The sequence below is a fragment of the Pogona vitticeps genome, chromosome 3 (assembly GCF_051106095.1).
Source record: "Pogona vitticeps strain Pit_001003342236 chromosome 3, PviZW2.1, whole genome shotgun sequence".
Taxonomy (NCBI): domain Eukaryota; kingdom Metazoa; phylum Chordata; class Lepidosauria; order Squamata; family Agamidae; genus Pogona; species Pogona vitticeps.
The window spans coordinates 51,597,384-51,617,594 of record NC_135785.1 but is presented as its reverse complement, the minus strand read 5'-3'; the positions used below and the strand labels follow the sequence as shown (position 1 = coordinate 51,617,594).

Sequence of the window (20,211 nt, the reverse complement as noted above, 5' to 3'; positions counted from 1 at the left end):
ACCATGCACAATGCAAGCAAGGGGGTGGCAGCCACAAGGAAGTTCAGTTGCTCCCTAATTGCCCTCAAAATTAAGTGTTTAAACCATGGATATGGGACATATTTTCTGTGAGCAAGGGACAGATTATTCTTGCCAGATGCTTGGATTGATCACTTGGAGGAAGCCTCAAGATAGTAAGTCTAAGGTTCCGCTACCACTTCTGTATACGCTATACCTAGGAAACTCTGGAAAGAGTTACGACAAATCAGAACTGATTTGACACCACACCATTATAATTTATAATGAAACACTACATTATATATTTTTGAGCAGAATTTTCTACATTGGAAAATTCCCACCTCTAGCAGCTCCTTAATTATACTCCCATCCCCCAAGAGTTAGTCACTGATTTTGTTATTCTCTATAAATCAACCAAAATCCTGTTACTTAGCATAGTAAATTGTGTTACACAGTAGGCCTACTGAATCAGTGGGATTTGATGAGCCAAGTCCTCCATATGTTCTATTGATACAAGTGGGCTTACTTTAACTTTAGTGGGGATATTTGAATCAATGGTACTTGTGGAACAGTTGACTCACTACATTCCCATTAATTCTATGGGTCTGCTCTAGTGAAATTTACTATGCTAAACAGGATTCTTGCCTTTATCTACTGAGCCCAGCATAAGAGGATTTGAAGGCATGCATATTTTGAACTAGGTTGCCAACATTTTATTTGTCCTGTTTTTGCACCTTAGGGCAGCAATCTAACGGAAATTAAGCACGTGAATCTTCCCCCAATGTAAAACATGAGTCAAACAGAAATATAGGTTGGCTGGCTACATTTCTGCATGTGAAGCTGCTGTTTCAGGCACAGGCCCAATATAGGTTGGTAGCCCTCCAATACACACAACATCCAATATATACCCATAGTTGTGAGGCCTGAAAGAATTGGCAACAATCACATTCCAGGAAAACCAGTCCAAACATCCTGGGAATGTAGCTAAATCCATAACAGCAATTATTAGCCTGAGCATTCTAAGTTACCTAAATGTTATTAAATGAAGCAAAGAAGTAGCCCCTTACTCCTCAAATGGAAGTCTCTGCTCTGTATCCATAACCAGACAGAGGGTTGGAGATATATCCTACTTTAATGTTAACTGTCAAATCTTGATACGTTACAGAACATCAGGGCAAACAGGATACTTCCATATGGTTTCCTTACTTTCCTATCACCTTTAATTCACCCCAGCTGTTAAGGTAGAAGATATATCAATATTTTCAGTATAGCACATTTGTGGTCAAGATATAATTGGGACAAAAGTGTTTGCTCACAGCTTAAAAAAACAGTCAGCAATAAGAACCATGGCCAGCCAAAATATACAAGTAACACTGGAAACATTGTTTTTTTGGACTACAACTCCCAGAATCCCCCAACTATCTTATCTAATTAGCCATGTATTTGGAACAAGTTGGAAAATTAAAATGTCTAAGTTGTGCCGTTATCATAAATGGATGTGACCAAAATAACATCTGATGCAGGGACTTTTAAGACCTTATGGGCTACAGTGGGGTCTTGACTTGAGAACTTAATCCGTATTGGAAGGCGGTTCTCAAGTCAAAAAGTCTGTAAGTCAAGTCTCCATTGACCTACAGTGCATTGAAAACCGATTAATCCCATAACAGGCCGTTTTTGTTCCATTTTGGTTTTTTTCTGGTCTGTAAGTCAAATCTCAGTCTGCAAGTCAAACCTAAATTTTGCGGCCAGAGAAGTCTGTAACTCAAAAAGTCTGTAAGTCAAGCCGTCTGTAAGTCAAAGGTCCACTGTACTTCTATGATTGGAAAAGGTGAGGGGAAAGTCTAAGGGCAGCTCAGGTTAAGGGAAAATGAAAAATACTGTAATTGTTTTCTTAATCATGGAAGTTGCCACTTTGATCATCTATGATTTCTATTACAGATGTTGAAATTGCACACAGGCTGTTTCCCCCTCAAACCTAGTGTTTATACTGCTCCAAAGAAGAAAATATGCAGTGGGGGAAGAAGAAAAATGGTCTGTGTGTCTTTGATTTGACTATAATCTATTGTATACAGTGACATATGATCATCCTCCAGGCCACATGGCTTGTTCTTCCACTTATACATCCATCTTCAGTGGAGGTCAGAACCAAAGTACTGTACAGTAACAAATTGTTCCAAAACTCAGTATTAATTACTGAGCAGCCTTTGAGAAGCAGTAACACTGTGTGATGAGAGAAAAATGGTTTAAGATGAAATTTCATCATCTTAAGACCAAGAATGCCAGAAGAATGCCATATCCTGTGCAAACTATAGTCTTCAATAAGGTGTGTAAGATACAGTAAATGAAAAGGCAGGGATGAAAAATAAGGTCATGCTAAATAGCTGAGCAGCTAGCAGTCCAGGGATCACTTGCTAAATATGATGTATCTCTCCAGGATCTTTTGGAATGTACTGAATTGGGGGCGGGGAGAGAGACAAGATACTTGACTGTCCTAGTCTCTAGGACCGTGAGCACCGGGTGTTCTAAAGCAGTGGTTCTCAAACCGTGGCCCCCAGATGTTCTTGGACTGCAATTCCCAGAACCCTTCACAGCTTGCTGTGCTGGCCAGGATTCCTGGGAGTTGCAGTCCAAGAACATCTGGGGACCCCAGTTTGAGAACCACTGTTCTAAAGTGCATAGCCACACCAGTACCTGCAAACAGTAAAGTTCATGTCAATATATCACAGGAAGACATGAATCTTCTATCAAAACCTACACTTTCCACTGGGACACGTGAATGAGAACTATCATTGATTGATTGATTGATTTGATTTGATTTGTATCCCGCCCATCTGGTCTATGCGACCACTCTGAGTGGTTGCCTGGTATGTTCCCACTGAAATACAGTAACACAAATAGTCTCCCAGTGTTGCTTAAGGATAACTAGAAGCAGGCCCTTCATTGATCATTATCACCCATACAAACTGTTAAAGACACTGCAGTGTTTTAAGCCTGTCTCACATCCTGAAAACCACAAGAAACAATTTTGACCCAATTTCTACCTTGATTCTAACTTACCTGCAATAAGGCTGTGAGGCAGGGATGTGGAACCTGTAACCCTTGACACTGCTGGACCAAGCCGGCCAGTGTCCATGGGAGCCAGAATTTAGAGGACCACAGGTTCCCTGCTCCTGCTGTAAAGACTCGCTTACAATCAGTAGCAGAAGAGACAGTAAGAGCAGACAAAAGCATGACAGTAAAGTAGACTTTATTGGAAGTGCCAAGGGCCACAACAATCAAAGCCTTCCCAGAGAGCATGAGGTCTATGTGTGCTACTAGACAACAGCTCCGCTAACAAATTCCCTGCCTCTAACACCACTAATGCATCATTACAACCACTTCTGGGGATGCAGGCCATCACCCAGGGTTCCAGTGTGCTCACAGTAGCTCCTGGTGTCACCCTCTGCTTTAGAAAAAGAAAACCATTGGTGGAACAAGAGAGATGCTTTTTAGGTGACAGGCTAGGAAAGGGCAGGGCAACCTGCTGCTCGTTGCATAACATCTTTCAGGGAGAAGGATGATGAACTGTGCAAAATGCAGCAACAGGCAAGAGGCGGATTCATTATTCCAGAGGCTTGCTTGTCATCTGAATCTGGCACCAGCCAATTCAACGGGAGAAGTCACATTTCACTTCCCAGCCAACCGTTCTTCTTTTCATTTTGTGAGGAAATATTTGAAGAACTCATACACAGACCAGGAAATAGCCGTGGAGGGCATCTGGAAGATGACACGAGCCTGTACTCCACGAAAATAGGCAGTCAGCCCGCCCACACGGTACACCGTCCTGAATGCGTGAGCCATGCCTGTAATATGCCCACTGATGTTGGTATTCATTGCCAGGGCCTCCTGGGTATTCAGCAGTGTCTTGCAAACGTCCAAGGGTGTGGTGACAGCAGCAGCAATGGCACCAGCGCAGGCACCTGCCCCCATATGGGAGCCGGGATTGTACTGTCTGTGGGGGTTGAAGTATTCCTGTAGAGATTCATATGCCATGAAATGGATGGCCTGGAAGGGGATGTTCATGGTCAGCTGAGTCGTGTAGCTTCGGTAAAATGCACTTGCCCCTTCATTGTGCCACACAGCACGCACACAGTCTGTTACTCGTTGGAATGGAGAGTTGTACATCTGCATCCTCTGCTTTACCACTGGAGACAAATGACAGGAGCAGCCCAACCACAGAGGAATGGAGAACAAAGGCAAGGGGGGGGGGAGAGAAGAAGAAAACCAAATGAGTGCAGTGACCTGAAAACTGTGCATTCTATGTAAGCAGTCCTACAGATCAGAGCCTGGAAACTTTTTTTTTAAATTGCAGCTCCCAGAATGGTCACTGCCCATATTAATTCTGGATGCTGTTGTCCAAAAAAAAAATGCTCCCAAATTCTGCTGCAAATTCTTATGCTGCTGCATACAAACACAGCCCTCAAACATGTCTTAGTGTTATCTACCAAACCAGCAAATTCCACAGCATTCCACAACTTGGAAAAATCAATGATGCCACATTCCTGGGTTGTGAGAAACAGACTGAAAAGAGGAATCAACTGAAATGTGCTTGGATTTTGCCTAGAAAATTCAAGGAACATGCAGTCAGGAAAAGCTTTATGACACTGCTTTCATGCCATTTATCAACACCTGGAAGAGGGGTAGGAATGCCACACTATGTCTTCTTTACTGGAGCCAAAGTCTCTTCCATCACTACTAGCCCACCAGTCAAACAACTCTTGTGCCTGTACCTTTTAACAAACATCAGAGCACCCTCTGGTGACAAGAATGGAGCACGACAAGCTGCATGAAAGCTGCAGCACGGGGGGGGGTGCAGTATTACCTTCTGCTGGGTTCATGGCTGCATCATGAAGCAATGTTGCCACACAGCCTGCTGCGCCTGCAAGACAAGGACTGTTACATGTGATGAACAGCAGAGGAGAGACCTATCAAGGTCCCCATGGATTCACAAAGTGTGACACCAGGGAAGTATATGCATGGGGGGAAAAGATGCTGCTCTTCCAACTAGATTCAAAAAGAGTTTCCTCAGAAAATGAATTTTCAGAAGAAACAGGAGAAATAACCAAGAATCTAATGCAGGCACTGGTTTTCCCACCTTAATCTTAACACCAACTTGTAAAAAATGGAAGAAAATATACACAACTTCAATTATCCTTTGTGTTACCTAAGACTAAAAAAATGTCTCTCATGCAACTAGTTGGAACTCCATCACTCTCTTACTAACACATTGAACAAATTGCAATGTGATGAACTATGTTCAGAAGTTTAGGGGGAAAAAAAACTAAATGCATCATCTTATTATCTCTTCAGATTATTAAGAGATGATAAAAACAAGGTACTGTGAAGAAGCAGAAATAGCAGATGAACTGGAAAACACACAGAAAGTCTTGGGCTCCTCCCACTGAAAATTAAATTGCAAAGAAACACAGGCAGAAACATTTCTGGGACATCAGTTTTAAAGAAGCAGAAGTAAATAAAGTCAACATTGAACACAAACAGAAGCACAGCCTTCGCTCTGTTGCATTTCAGTCTCTCGTCACAATAGATCTTCTGCCTGCCATTTCAGTTGTCACCCAAACCTACTGCTTTAACTTCTTCCCATCGAAATACTACTCTAGAAAAACAGTACCAAATCCTGCATTTTAACTTTATTTGTTTATTTAGCTACTACTTGGAGTTAAGCAGAAGACAGCATTTGGGAAAGCACCAATATTGAGCAAGGACAGACAAATGCCATAGCCCCTAAAGGGAACCTGGCATCTGGTTCCTTGTCTCACTCAGCCCCAGCTAGCAACATGGGGACCCCAGAATGGGGTAAGAAGGCAGGAAGGGACAATACCGTTGGCCACGTGACTATTGCCCCCAGCATGGATAATGTCGGTAAGTGTCTTTTTCAACTTTTCGTAGCAGGCGAAATACAAGGCATGGGCAGGGGCAGCCCCTGTGGCTGTGATGTTCAATCCACGCATGGGTCGCCAGATCCCTTCAGTCCGCACAATCCGCCACAGAGCCTCCAGCACATTCCGGTAGCGAGCAGCAGGTTCTGGTTGCAGGCTCTGCATCCTTGTCTGCCAGCGCAGGGAGGGGAGGCAGGTTAGATATGTCTAGGGAAACCGAGAAAGCTCTCCCCACCCAATGCTGTTTCTCTTCACTGTCCTCTTGCATTTTACTCTCTAAAACCACCACAGCCGCATACAGCTTTACAGCGTATAGTGGTTCCACAACACATGTTCTTGCCGCCCTCTTACATGCATCCTCTACTCCGCAGGAATGAATCTACAGGCCTATAGGTTTTGTTTAATTGGTTTGGAACTGCTTTATGGCCTGTAGCCCCCACCCAGTTTCTCTTACATAATGTCTGAAGTCAAATTCTGCTGAGAGATCGAAAACTGTTTTCCAAAAGAGGAGGCTTTTGGAATCTCCTTGACTGATGTCAAGGAGATTAAATGTTACTTCTCATCTGGGAAGAGAAGTTGGCTTCTCCACTGTGTCTCCTTGACGAGGGCTGGCCTCAGGGATCCATAGGGCCCCTTCCAGCCCTGCAGTTCTAAGATTACGTACCACGGGCGCCAATTCTTAACTGTCCTTTCAAGTTCCCAGACCAGGAACGGGCTTGGCAGCGGAAGTGTCAACCGACAACCACCTGCTGCTCCCTCCCATTCGTTCCCAGTCTCTGCCCCGCGCCATTCATCCCTTCATCCCTTTGCCGTTCTGTCCAAAATCATCGTCTGCTTGGCCGATTCGGACTGGACCGGACCGACCGCCAATACGGATTAAAGAAGAACTCTAGGGAGGAACGTATACCTGCTGTCACCGTGCTCCGGTCCTGCCCAGTCTCCTTCCAATGACTTTCGGGTCTCCCTCTGTCTCAGCACTTCCAAGCGCTCCTCTTCGCGCCCCCGTCCCGGGTCCCCTCCTCCTCCTCCTTCCCTCCCCCCCCTCGTCAATCAACCCCGCTCCCAGCTCCCGGTCCGTTCTCACCTTGACACAGTCCACCGGGAACATGAGACTGTGCTCCATCACTCCCGCCACAGCCCCTGCAAGCATGTGGGTGAAAACGGAGGAGCCGCGCGGGAGGGCCTCGTAGTCGGGCTCCCGGCCGGCCTCGGTGTCCATGCAAGCCCCCTCCTCCCCCCCGCCGCCGCCGCCGCCCCCCGAGGGCCACGCCCAGCCCGCCCCTCCCCCGCCCGCCCCGCCCAGAAGTAGGAGGAGCTGGCGGCCGGGTTCCGCCCCGCTCCGCTGCCCGGGACCAGCCGCTCCGCTCGCCCCCAACTCCATGGCGCCACCGTCGAGTCCGTTACGGGATGCCCACTCGTTCCTCCGGCTCCCGCTCTAGCCGACCCGCCCACGGCCGCTCTTCATTGGCCATTGCCAGTATTCGCGCCGCCCAAGGAGGTTCTCCATTGGTTTGTTATGACCCCAGAGCATTTCTATTGGGTAACTTCTCCCTTCCCTCCCGCCCGTCCAGAGAAGTTATTGGGTATACCTCCGTGACCTTTTGTTCTTTTCTTTCTCCATTGGCTACTTTTTCACTATGCGCGCTCTCCGCTAAAGGAAGGACTATTTATTGGCTACTCTGTCTGTCTGTTACAATGACAGGCTGGCAAGAAGCGACGCGCACTTTCCACGCCGCGTGATCGTTATCTTATTTGTGCCGGCGCGAATGGGAAATTTGTGGCTCTTCCTCCTGTTCCCTCATCCCGTCTCCAGACGCCTTGAACTGAAACTCCCATCATCCCCAGCCAGCCTGCCTGCCTATGTGTGCTTTACGGGATGAGGGTTGACTGGGATTTGCGACGGGCTTGGTACTAACGACAGAGTGCGTCATGTTGTCGTATCCGCGACTCGTTCAGCGGAGAGACGAACTTTTCCGACTCGGAGCTCCAGGCCTCTGAATTACGCAATAGGCGCGTGGCATAGTGAAATAGAACGGGGGGGGGGGAGAGGAGCGCCTCCCTCCGGCCAACTCTCTCCTCTCTGGATTGGCTCAGCCATGGTGACGTCGGTCGTGGAAGTATTCCTGAATGACGCTGTGCAGGGGGTGGGGTTGGATTCTCTCTCTCTCTCTCTCTCTCGTCTTACCTCAGTGGCTGCGAGGAGAAGGAGGCGGGGCAAAACTCCCGCAACGAGGAAAGGAGCGGTGCTGCTTCTGCGACGTCACCCGCATCTCCGCCCTCTCATTGGTCGCGACGCCTCCGGAGCCTCTGCCGTCCTGGGGACGTGGCCGGAGCGCTCCTGGTCTCCGCGGGCATAGAACCGCGGCGAGCTTCCCGGTGCCGGGAAGGAGAACCTCGCGAATGTCGTCGCCGGCCCGGGGAAGGTGTGCGCTGCCTCTCCGCCTGGCGACCAGGCGCGCTCCCTGAAATCAGCTGCTGCGATTTGAAGTGTCCGGGTAATTAACCCCCGGGTTAATTGGGGTCGGTCCGGGGAAGGGAAGGGAAGGGACGCTCCTTGGGGAATCTGATCTCTCCCTCCTTCTTTTTTCAGGGTCTCTCCGTCTCTTGCGGTTGGAGGCAAGAGAGATGCGACTGCCTCCCGGGGACCGACGAGGGAGCTGCCGGTGAGCGACTGGGAGGGAAGGAGCACATGGCCAGGTGAGAGGATCGGGGACGCGGGTCCTTCTCTCCATCCGCCACGTCGTTTGCTGTTCCTCCTCTCCCTGCGGTGGTTGGATGTGTTGGGACCAAGGAAGGAAAGAGAAACGTTCCGGTCCCTGCCTCCCCTTCTGCCATCCCCGCCCCCCGCCCCCCAATCGCCACCCTGCTGGCAGAATGCCTCGATTCAGAGAAAGCTCTGCAGCACAAAGTTAACTCAACCCTACAACCCTTCCCCAGGAGGTCCAAAGATCAAGCTCGGAGCTAATCGGGCAGAGCAGGAGGGCAGAGCAGGAGGGCAGCGCCAAGTGTCTCCCAGGGTGGTTCTGGGATGCTCCCTGCTGCAAAAGGTTCAAGGGCCTTCCTCAGGAATTCCTCCTCCTCCTCCTCCTCCTTGCTGAAAGTGTAGCAGGAAGAATTAAGAGGGTAGGAGGGGAGCTTGGCTGGATCAGTCCAGAGGCAGGCATTCTAATCCAGCATTCTGCCCACACGATGGGCAGCTGGGCCGGCTGCCTATGAGAAGCCCACAAGCAGGACATGGTCGCAAGAGCACCTTCCAGCTCCCATTTCCTCATCACTAATACTGAGAAGCAAAAATGCCTCTTGAGACTGGAGGTGATACATAGCCATCCTTCTTAACAGCCACTGATGGCTCTAACCTCTTGGAATTTATCCAGTCCTCTCTTTAAAGCAATCCAAGTTGGCAGCCATCGCTACACCTTGTGGCAGTGAATTCCACAGTTCAACTATGTACCCTTTGATGATTATTTGACCTGAATTTCTCTTAATTCTACTTTTTCATACCATGCATAATTTTATACACCTCTATCATTCTTTCCTTTAACCATTTTTGTAAGCAGAACAGCCCAGAATCTTTCCTCAAAGGAACTTGCTTTAATACTGTGCCCCTCCCTTTTTTTACATGTCCTGATGGCAGAAATGTCATCCTCTAGCCAAGAGCTGATCTCTAGGACAAGAAATAGTTAAAAATGCACTCTGTATATCTATTGTGTCCTCACAGAACTGTGTGGGTGGCCACAGTTCTAATCTTATGTATTCTTTACTTGAGGGTAAACCTCACTTGAACACAGAAGGATATGCTTCTAAACATGTAAGAGTGGGTATTTAAACACTAAATCTGTTGGTTGTTGTGGGTTTTTCAGGCTCTTTGGCCGTGTTCAGAACACGGCCAAAGAGCCCGAAAAACCCACAACAACCATTAGATCCTGGCTGTGAAAGCCTTCATGAATACACTAAATCTGCTCTTTCCCCCTTCTCCCAGGATCAGTTTTTCCTGCCTGTGTCCAGCATCTTGGCACTTTACAGTACCTTCAGTAAGCCTTTGTCTCCGTCAGCGGCTGGCCCTGCTAGGCCTCCTCCTTGGCGCCTGCCTGCTCCTCTTACTTCTGGCAATTACCAATCTGTGGCGCTGGAGGGCTGACTCTCAGGACAGACAGTTTGAAAGGTGAGTAAGCAGGACATGGAGATGCCATGTGATACAGTATGCTAAGACAGATCAGAGGGCTGGCTGGAGACACTAGGCAAAGGCTAGTTTCAAAGGCCTGCAAGTGAACATCATTCAGATCCTGGCCAGAATTGATCTGCCACTTTTTTGGTAGGCTTTGGTGGTGAGGCAGAGAGATATGAAGAAAGAGGGGGCAAAGAAGCAGGAGGAATGGCTCTGTACTCCCCTGACTAGCCTTGCCTCCTCTTATTGTATTAATCCCAATCAGTGCGTTTGAACCACAGCTCCCAGTCAACTCTAGCCAAAATGGCCACTGCTCAGCAGTTCATTCTCAAGAGAATGGAGCCCTGGCATACAAGGCACTTTCCTGGTTCTTAGAAAGGATAACAGTCATAAAGGGGAGGGATTTCTCTGGTGTGACCAGCTCAGAGTGAAATCTGTATTCAAATCAATATACTGTGCAGTATACACTTTTCTGTATATTTATTTGTCTGCTCAAGAACAGAATACACTGTTCTAGACCTCTGCACTCAACATGACTAGTTCAAGAGCAAAGCAAAGTAGCATTCTTTCCATTTGGCTCTTGGCTGGGAGGGTGTGTCTGTCCCTCTCCCCATTCCAGCCCTGATAGCAGTTGTGGGAAGCAGCCACCTGGACTGATTTCAGCTGCCACTTTCCCACCAGCGAAGGCTGCCACCCTTTTAGGGTGGTGGAGAAAAGGGAAGAGAGTGCCAAGACTTGATGGAAGATCAGCATTGCCCTGTTGGAAGAAAGGTGGCAATGCTGCCGTTCTCCTGCCTCCCCACACTTTCACTAATTGATCCAGGACAAGGCAACAATGGTCTTCAGCATCTTTTCTGTATAGAGGACCGGTGGTGGGGAGGGGGTGTTCATAGTGGTTGGGCAGGTGAGGCAGCACCCACATAATCCACCATGTTCTTGACAACCAATAACAGTGAGTGTAAAATTGTAGTTAGGGAAATGCAAGAGGTTAACCACCAAACGAGATATAGCTGGCTCCACCTTTGGTGAACCCACCGTTTTCTCCACCAGTCCCACAGGGTATGATAGACTGGCTAGTTTGTTCCCATAAGGTGAAGATTCTATTCTTCAATCTGAATAAACAGTGATATGTTATATAAGCCCTTCCATGCATTGATGTGCCTGCCCTCTTTATCCAGGGTGTTACCTGTTTTGCTTCCTACTATTTGGATCAGCACCTTGAACATTAAACAGCTGCCATCAAGCTTTATATACCGTGCCTACTTTCTTCCCCATAGAATCAATATAGAGGTGTGTTTTTTTAATAGATGTATACTTAGACAGAGTTTCTTATATGCACCTCAGTTTTCTTATGGAGAGGAATCTCCCAAGTTTCTCTATGCACCCTCTTTTAAAATCACTAGCATTTCTGGATGGCCAGATGTGTAGGTGGTTTTAAATCTGAACCATTATGCACGTCTAGAGTAAGTTCATCTTTATTGATAATACCAGAGATGGAACATTTTAAAGACATCAAGCAACCGCTAAAGCAAAGGTAAAAAGAACCTTTAAACATTTCAAACTAATTTGTAATTGGTGTTACCATGCAGGATGAATAGTTAAGATTTAGCAGGTACTAAGTTAGGTACTAACTACTAAAATAGGTACTATTTTCTCTGAATAATTTGAAGGGCAGCAGTTTGGGACCTAAAGAAAATGAAAGCTGATAATGTTTCATAGGTTACACAACTCCACCCCACCCCACCATGGCTTCTTGGGAAGATGAATGACGTTTAAAGATCATAGAATCATAGAGCAATGGAAGGGGCTTATATTGGTTGGCCATCAAGTCCAACCCGAGCTAGGAAATAAATTTATCATGTTTTTGGAAGAGGTGCTTCTTTTGGAAGAGATATTTATTTGCCACAGCATGATCTTGTGACTATTTCTGTACAGTATTTTATGACTGGTCATTGGAAGATTAATTTGCAGGTATGATTACTGAGACACTTATAGCTGAAGAAATTCCATTATGAGAGGGAAAACAAAATAATCATAGAACATCTGTTTTGACCCTTAGATATGGGGCATGGTTAGCAATGGTTTTCTGGGATCACAAGACTTCTTGACAGGGATCTATCAGATACAGAGGTTGGGGACTTTTGGCCCCAAACATGGGGACTACAGTGCCCATCACCCCCACACGCACACTGCTGCCTAGGGCAGATGGGAATAGTATGTCAAAATATCTGAAGGGTTAAATGTTTCAGACCCTTGTATTATTCAGAATGAATTTCTGTACTCGACTGCTAATCTATTTTGCTTGCTAATCCATTTCTGTGCTACTTGTTTGTTAATCTATTCAACTTGCTTGCTAATCCATTTCTGCACTACGTGCCTGCTAATCCATTAAGGACTTGATTTCAGAACTTGGGAAAAAAAATCTGTCTGTCTTTTAATTGTAGTTACTGGGGATTTCTGACATTTTACTCCAAAAAAATTACATTTCCAGGTTTTGCCTAGGCTTTGCTAGCTGTGCCTCTTGAGACCTATACCTCATTCTGCTTCTGCAGGCTAAGAGAATCCTGTGTCTGCCTCCTCCCACCCAGATCTACCCGAATCACCCGACATAGCCAGCGGGGACGGCTGAGGGGCCTGACGCCGAGAGAGGCCCGGAAGGAGAAAACTAGAAACCGGGCCTTCTCGGCGGTCGCCCCTCGGCTGTGGAACACACTCCCCATTGAAATCCGGCTGGCACCCTCACTGGGGGTTTTCAAAAGCCAGTTAAAAACTTGGTTGTTTAAACAGGCCTACCCCCCAGTTAATTGTTTTTCTTTTTCTTTTTCTCTTTTTTCTTTCTTTTTTTCTTTTGTATACCACCATCTTGGAAACCTTTTGTTTAGATCTAATTAGTATAAATGCATTTTATATGTTTTTTAACTTGTTTTAACTGATGTAAGCCGCCCCGAGTAGACGTTGTCTAGAGGGGTGGGGTAAAAATCAAATAAATAAATAAATAAATAAAATTTCAATGTCTAAAACAAGAGGAAAGTTTTGTTGGCATGATCAACCAACTGGGCCCCTTCTGTGGGGCTGTGGTTAGGTTTCATTTTGTTTGCCATCTTTTGTCCCTCCAGACTCACTTTCCTTCCATTCCTCCTGCAGATATTTAGCGCGGTATCGAGCCTTGGAAGCTACAGACACGGAGAACCTAGCTCTGAGTTACGGGGTTGTGGTTGACTGTGGGAGCAGTGGGTCTCGAGTCTTTGTGTATTTTTGGCCCCCACACAATGGGAATCCCCATGATCTGCTGGACATCCGACAGATGCGAGACCACAGCAGCCAACCAGTCGTCAAGAAAATCAAGCCAGGTTGGAATTGTCCGGTTGCTTTTAGTTACAGTGGGCAGGGTCTCGCAGAAGCCAACTTAGCAGAGAGTGTCCCCATAATCACTCCCCTGAGGCTAAAAGAGGGGTTGTGCCCTTCAGAAATTGCTGTAACTACAGATCCCACCAGACTAGCCAGCAAAGCTAACTGTGAAGGATGATGGGGAATTCAAGTCCAACAATATCTGGAGGGCCACATGTTCCTCATCTGAAGGCTAATGGGTTTGTAGCTTACAGTGCTGCTGCTGCTCATGTAATTCTCTTCCCTTGCACAGGGATCTCCACATTGGCAAGAACACCAGAGAAAGCGAGTGACTATATGAGGCCCTTGCTCAGCTTTGCTGCTGCGTATGTGCCCAAGGTCAAGCACAAGGAGACCCCCCTCTACATCTTGTGTACTGCAGGGATGAGGCTGCTGCCTGACTGGTGAGTCAGTGATGCCTTCCATGGTCCTGTTTATTTATTTATTGGATTTATACCTCACACCATCTGGCAACCAGGCCCCTCGGGGTGGCTGACAACAAGATAAACAGTACAATATCAAAACAGGATTTTAAAAAATACATACATACATTCAACAAATATAATAACCAGCAGGATAAAGGAGGACCTAAGGACCAAACCTAAGGAAGCTTGGGTTCAGTACTAGGGCTATGCATAGGTTTGCATCTGAGAGTGTTGAAGGGGGAAGGTTGGAGTCCCCAAGAAAAGCAGTGGCTCGGAAAAGCCCTGCTGTAGGGGTCCTCTGATTCCTGTGGGCCCAGAGTATCTCCTTTCTTTTCATTGGCTTAAGTCTTACACCCAGTGTGGTGCAGTGGATAGAGTGATGGAGTAGGAGATCTGGGTTTGAATCCCCGCTCAGCCATGGAAACTCACTGGGAGATTGAAGCTGGTAAAACCACTCCTTAAATATCTCACTTACATGGAAATTTCTGTTAGGGTTGCTATGTGTTTCTGATTTCATATGTGAAATATGAAGCAGGGATTTAGGCACTCTGTTCCATGGTGCAACTCTTATCTATTTACCAGGACTGCATCTCTTAATAAAAGGCTGGCAACTAGTCTGCAGGTTCCTGGCTGAAAAGAGAGCAAGGGAGAAGGATTGTTGGATTTGCGCACCTTTGACTGATTTCCAGGCTTGGGGCAAATAAGCTACAGGGCAAGTGGAAAAGATACTTGAATGCAGCATAGGAGGACGCGCTCACTCTTTGTTCTGTGGGTCTTTCCAGGCAGCAGGCGGCCCTCCTTGAGGACCTGGTGAGGGATGTGCCCTTGGAGTTTGACTTCCTTTTCTCAGAATCACATGCAGAGGTGATTTCAGGGAAACAAGAAGGTAGGAAACCGGGCAGAAAAATTTGCATACTTACTTCCTTCTTGGGGGAGATTTGCTGAAATATAAATGGAGAGGGTTGCAACATGTGCTGAGAGGCAAGTGCATTACCTAAGCCCGGCTTCGGGACTTGATTTCTGGGAAACTGGGTAAAATATGCTGTGGTTTGTGAGCTGCGCAATCGAGTGAGAGGAGCTGTGGTTGGTATGGGAGCTGGCAATGCCTTTCGCTGCGCTTGCTTCCCGCAGCCTTCCCAAGACGTGCCTCTTGGATCAAACTCACCTTTCATACACAAGGTGCCTAACATTCTCTTTTCCCACAGGTGTCTATGCTTGGATAGGCATCAACTTTGTCCTGGGGAGATTTGACCATGAAGAAGGTGAGGCTAATGGAAAGGGTTGAGGGTATAGGACTTATTGTTGGGGAGGGGAATCTTCAGCCCACAAGGGTAATCTATTTTATGTAGGCTCCTTCAGTGGCCTCTAGCGATTCTCCATCAGGTTGGCTAGCTGGGAAAAGATTTGCCACTAGGTGTGATCAATCATGGGGAGGAGGTATCAACAAGGAGTTCCTGCTCTAAGCCACTTCTTGCAGGTGCCAGCTACGTGCTTTGCCCTGAAAGAGGAGTGTATCAAGGTTGTCAGCCAAAATGTTGGGTGGAGCAGCTCCACGTTGCATTTTATTCAGGGAGCAGATGGTATCAGGATGGGCCACACCCTCTGATGTAATCCACTTGCAGTTCCATGATTCTAGACTTATGGGTGGATGAGTTTTTTTTTCTCTTTGGCCCATTTCCTTCTCATGGGTGGCGGGAATCCTGCACAGCTTGTCTAATTGCTGGCAGAAAGAGTGGAGTTTGCCTGCCCTACATAACTGTCCTGGGGTCTCTTCCAGTTCTTGAATTTCACAAGAACAGAGGTGGGTGGATTAGATTTAGATCTATTCCACTCACCATTTGTCCCTCTGACACACATGTACGGATTCCCAAGGTCTGGCCTAAGCACTGAAGAAACGTACTATCTTCTGCTTCCTTTTCCAAGACCTTGATGACACACTCTCTTTTATGGGGTTTCAGAAGAAGATGCTGTGGTGTCTGTGACCCTGGCTGGCCAGGAAGAGCCCTTAGTGCGAAAGAGGACTGTGGGAATCCTTGACATGGGAGGTGCCTCTCTGCAGATAGCCTACGAGGTGCCCAGTTCCACCTCCTTTTCTTCACCACAGGAGGTGCGTACATTGAGTAGGGCTGCTTTGTACCATGATACAGGCTGGACATGGTTCCATAGCCCCTTTCTCTTTCTTTCAGGAAGAAGCTGCCAAGAGCCTCCTTGCTGACTTCAACCTCGGCTGTGATGTGCAACACACAAAGCATGGCTACCGTGTCTATGTCAACACTTTCCTGGGCTTTGGGGGCAACTTTGCCCGGCAGCGCTATGAAGCATTGATGCTGAATCGGACTGTCGCCCACAACAGGTCTCCTGCCTCTGTGCTGCCAGGTTGCAGAAAGTCTCCCTGAAGGCAGTTATGGCTCATACCTGAAAGGCTGATTTCACTGCTTTTCGGTACTCGGGGGGCTGATAGGAGCCGGTCTTACTTCCTTTGTAGGGCAGAGGCCAAGGTGAGAGCAGGATGAGTGTAATGGCAGTACAGGTTTTGCAACAGAATAGCTGCCTGTGGCGAAGTGGGCACAGCCATGATCTCTATAGAACAGAGTTGCTTTGGGTGTGTGAGGAAATGGCTATGCAAGGTGAAGCTTGGTCTTTACCATTTTGGACTACAGCTCCCAGAACCCCTTTGCCAGCTTGGTCGGTAGGGGAATCATGGAGCTGTCGTCCAAAATGGCAGCTTCTCAAAGCTTTGCACCTTCAGTTGTGAAGTTCAAGTGTTATCCTCTTCTCCTAGTCCTGCATGCAGGAGACGAAGAAGCAACTTTTCCCTGTCTTTCTGAGAGGTGCCCTGTGCTGAAGGGCTGCTCATGAGCAGTGCGGTGGGGAGGCTGCATTTTGTATCCTCCTTTGTATTCAAGAACATACCAAACCTAGAGATAGTAGCTCTAGTGCTAGCCTGAGGTGATGTCTCTGGATGACTGGTGTGCTTTTCTTTTCCTTTCCTTTCCCTCGGCCCCACCCCCCACTTTGGCACATGTTCATGTTGCCAGTGCTACAAGCATATCCCACTTGGAGCACTGAGGCTTGTATGTGTTTTTCATTATGGGAAAAGTGAGTGCCGTATGTGTTTGCTTTCAGAGACCAGCTACAAAAAGCTGGTCTGGTCACCTGAACAAAGAGCGCAATGGAAGAAGCTGTGAGGCCTGTTTCTGTATACATTGTGCTTGTTAAGAGAGGCAGCAAACACCGGGGGCTGTACAACTAGCAATGAGTTTGAAACAACTTCAGAAAGTTCCTTTTCCGGCTTACAACTCCCAGAATCCCAGCATGAGAGTTTTAGGCCCCTTTTCTGTACCTTTTCCAAGCCCTGCCCTGGTCTTTCCCAGATCCTGAAGCTTGGGCTCTCATTACAGATTGCGAGGTGAACAGATGGGGTTGAATCCTGAGTTGCCCATCTTAGACCCTTGCCTGCCTGTGGGACTGGAGGATGTTGTGAATCAGAGTGGCCAGACCCTGCACATTAGGGGCCAAGGAGATTGGCAGGCCTGTGCTGAGCAACTGCTGCCCTTATTGGCTGGAGAAAACAGGAGCCAGGTTTCTTTGAGTAACACCTATCAGGCACCGATTCACTTCACAAACAGCGAATTCTACGGCTTCTCTGAATTCTACTACTGCACCGATGATGTGCTGCGCTTGGGAGGACCATATCACAGCCCCACATTCACGCGTGCAGCCCAGGTGAATAGGACTGAGGGGGTGGGGCGTGTGTGATCCCTTTTGCATAGGGCGGTTCCCTGGAGTGTGTGGGTCCTGTGCGAATCTCCCTTTTTCCTAATATTCCCCTTGGTTTCTTTCCAGGATTATTGCAGCCTGAGTTGGTCAGTACTGACGCAGAGGTTTCGAGACAAGTTATACTCGCCACACGCAGACCTGCACCGTGTCAAGTAAGAATCCAGTCTTCTTGAACGGGTGGCCCTTCAGATGCGGCCAAGGCATTCTTGAGAGATGGCTGAGTTAGTTGAGATTCTGCCAACAGCCAGAGGGGCCACCGGTTTGCTACCTTTCCAGTACCCGAGCTCAGGATTGAAAACACGTGTCATTTTTTAAACCTTCCTCCAGAGTGTAGGACAAGATTTTTAGCAAAGTTGTGATGGAATCCCACGCCCCCCTGTGCTCTCCTTACAGGTACCAGTGCTTCAAGTCTGCTTGGATGCACCAAGTCCTGCACGAAGGGTTCCATTTCCCCAGGGATTACTCTGGCCTACGCACAGCCCAACTGGTGTATGACCGCGAAGTGCAGTGGACGCTGGGAGCTATTCTCTTTAAAACCCGCTTCCTGCCTCTCAGGTAAGGTGCGCTGTTCTGTTTGGATCCTCCCTCATCGAGGCCATCGGCAGAGCCCTTTGGGTTACTATGCAAGGACTAGGCTTTCCCAGTAAGGACTTCTGCAAACAACCAGACGTCAAGGACTTCCCCCCCCCCCGCAGACACTCCCCCCCTGCACGCCCACCCACACAGCCCCTTTGTGCATTTGTGAAAGTGTATGCGTGCGCTGTGCAAGCGCCCCCACCCCTTTGTGCATGCGTGCAAGTGTACATGCGCCGTGCGAGCACCCCCGCCTCCTGCGCATGGACCCTGTACAGCGCCCCCATTGGTCTGTGGTGTCAAAAAGGTTGGGGATCACTGACCTACAGGCTACAGATCTAATGTAATGGTTTCTAATTAGGATTGCTTCCCCTTTTTAAAAAAAATGTATCAGTCCAGTGCTGATCAACAGCTGCTTAAGACGCAGGGAAATTTTGTCCCTGTTTTATCACCCTAGTGTTAAACCAGGCATTGCTAGCTAAGTGTTTGCCTCACTGCTTCTAGTCACCTTTAAGCCTTTCGTTCTGCTTTCAGGGATATCCGACAGGAGAGCATCCGTCAGCCTCACAGCCCTTGGCTTCGTCTCTCCTTCGTCTATAACCACTATCTCATCTTTGGGTGCATCCTTGTAGTGATGCTTGCCATTGGGCTCTACCTCCTCCGTCTACGTCGCATCCACCACCAGCAGCTTCATCCAGCTACCCTTGACCTGCTGTGGCTTGCTGAAGTGGTGCCACTATCAGCACAGGAGCCAGGCTCCTGATGAAAGAGCTACCTCCTTATGGACTCATCCATGCGATCCTTCTGGCACTCTTTTTTGAACAGACCAAAAGCTGTTATTTCCTTGGGGTTTCGTAGCCCAGAATTCTGTAGCACGCAGGCTCAGTGTCTGCTCAGTGTTGTCCGCTGCTGCCCAACAAAAGAAGGCTCATAACTCCAACAGGCGTTAAGTGGTTTCTTCTGTGCCCGGAGGCAGTTTAGGATAATCATAGACAGGAGCTGCAAGAAAGGACAAAAGCTGTCCTTTTCCATTTCTTACCATGGACAGAAGGCACCATGTTTGTAAGTGACCAAAGAGAACTTGCTTTACTCAGGAAGGGAAGGAAAAAAATCCTGCTGTGGCGTCTCCCAGAAAAGGAAACAATTCCTTATTTATCTCTATTATGAGTGTAGGCATTTTTGTTTGCTTAATGCTTAATACCTACAAGGACCAAATGTATATGTCCTTGTGACAAAGGAAGTTGTTTTATTTTTTTAAAGCAACTTGCTCCTTTTTTCCACCTACTGTCTCCCTCCTCCTTCAGTGGGGACCCCAAATGACTTTTGCACACACACACAGTATGATGGCGGTCTGAAATGCTGTGTTACACAATTGTGTCTCATTGCTGTTGGCTCAGAAGAGGGGCTTTTAGCTATTCTTGATCCACAGGAGATCACACTGAAAAATGGAACTAGTGGGTTCAACTTGTTTTCGCAGTCACAGCTAACCCTTAGCATTTGAATCAACGATGGGCAATGTTTCATAAGGTAAATTGGTTTAATACTTGAACTCCAGTTACTGTAGCAATAAACCATGTTGATCTGGACAACCAGGGCTTTTTGATGATGTTACTTATGCCTGAGATTTTTTGCCGATTGTACATCATTCTTCGTTTGCGGTCTGGAATAGAGATAGGGGTATTTGTATATGAATACCCCTGCACAGGTGGACATAATGAGGGTCCAGCCCCCTGGGGCCAGATGGTCCACTCACCGTTCTGCCACTGCCGCAACCTCCACAAACCCTTCCAGTGGTTCACTCTTCGACCTAGCAAAGAGGTTTGCCATCCCACCTCCTGCCAGGAGTGGCAAGCCGATCATGATCTCTGGAGCCATTGGAATGTGTCATGGCAGTGGCAGAATGGTGAATGGACCGCCTGGCCCCAGGGGGCTGGACTCTCATTATGTC

At 47.6% G+C, this 20,211-nt stretch overlaps 2 protein-coding genes across 2 annotated transcripts; one reads left to right on the top strand and one right to left on the bottom strand.

Annotated features, from left to right (window-relative positions):
- Positions 1-3,227: 3,227 nt before the first annotated feature.
- SLC25A28 (solute carrier family 25 member 28) lies at positions 3,228-7,394 on the bottom strand. Its single transcript, XM_072995730.2, has 4 exons — positions 7,018-7,394; positions 5,876-6,104; positions 4,859-4,915; positions 3,228-4,181 (listed from the first exon to the last, which is right to left on the bottom strand). The coding sequence occupies exons 1-4, from the start codon at positions 7,312-7,314 to the stop codon at positions 3,691-3,693; spliced, it is 1,074 nt and encodes a 357-aa protein (XP_072851831.2). The 5' UTR covers positions 7,315-7,394; the 3' UTR covers positions 3,228-3,690.
- Positions 7,395-8,288: 894 nt separating this feature from the next.
- On the top strand, positions 8,289-19,874 carry ENTPD7 (ectonucleoside triphosphate diphosphohydrolase 7). The gene is made up of 13 exons (XM_020803041.3): positions 8,289-8,428; positions 8,524-8,630; positions 9,913-10,095; positions 13,243-13,448; positions 13,739-13,889; positions 14,693-14,796; positions 15,116-15,172; positions 15,869-16,017; positions 16,097-16,263; positions 17,312-17,636; positions 17,757-17,842; positions 18,084-18,245; positions 18,798-19,874. Exons 2-13 carry the CDS (start codon positions 8,623-8,625, stop codon positions 19,024-19,026), a joined length of 1,827 nt encoding a protein of 608 aa, XP_020658700.1. The 5' UTR covers positions 8,289-8,428; positions 8,524-8,622; the 3' UTR covers positions 19,027-19,874.
- Positions 19,875-20,211: the final 337 nt, after the last annotated feature.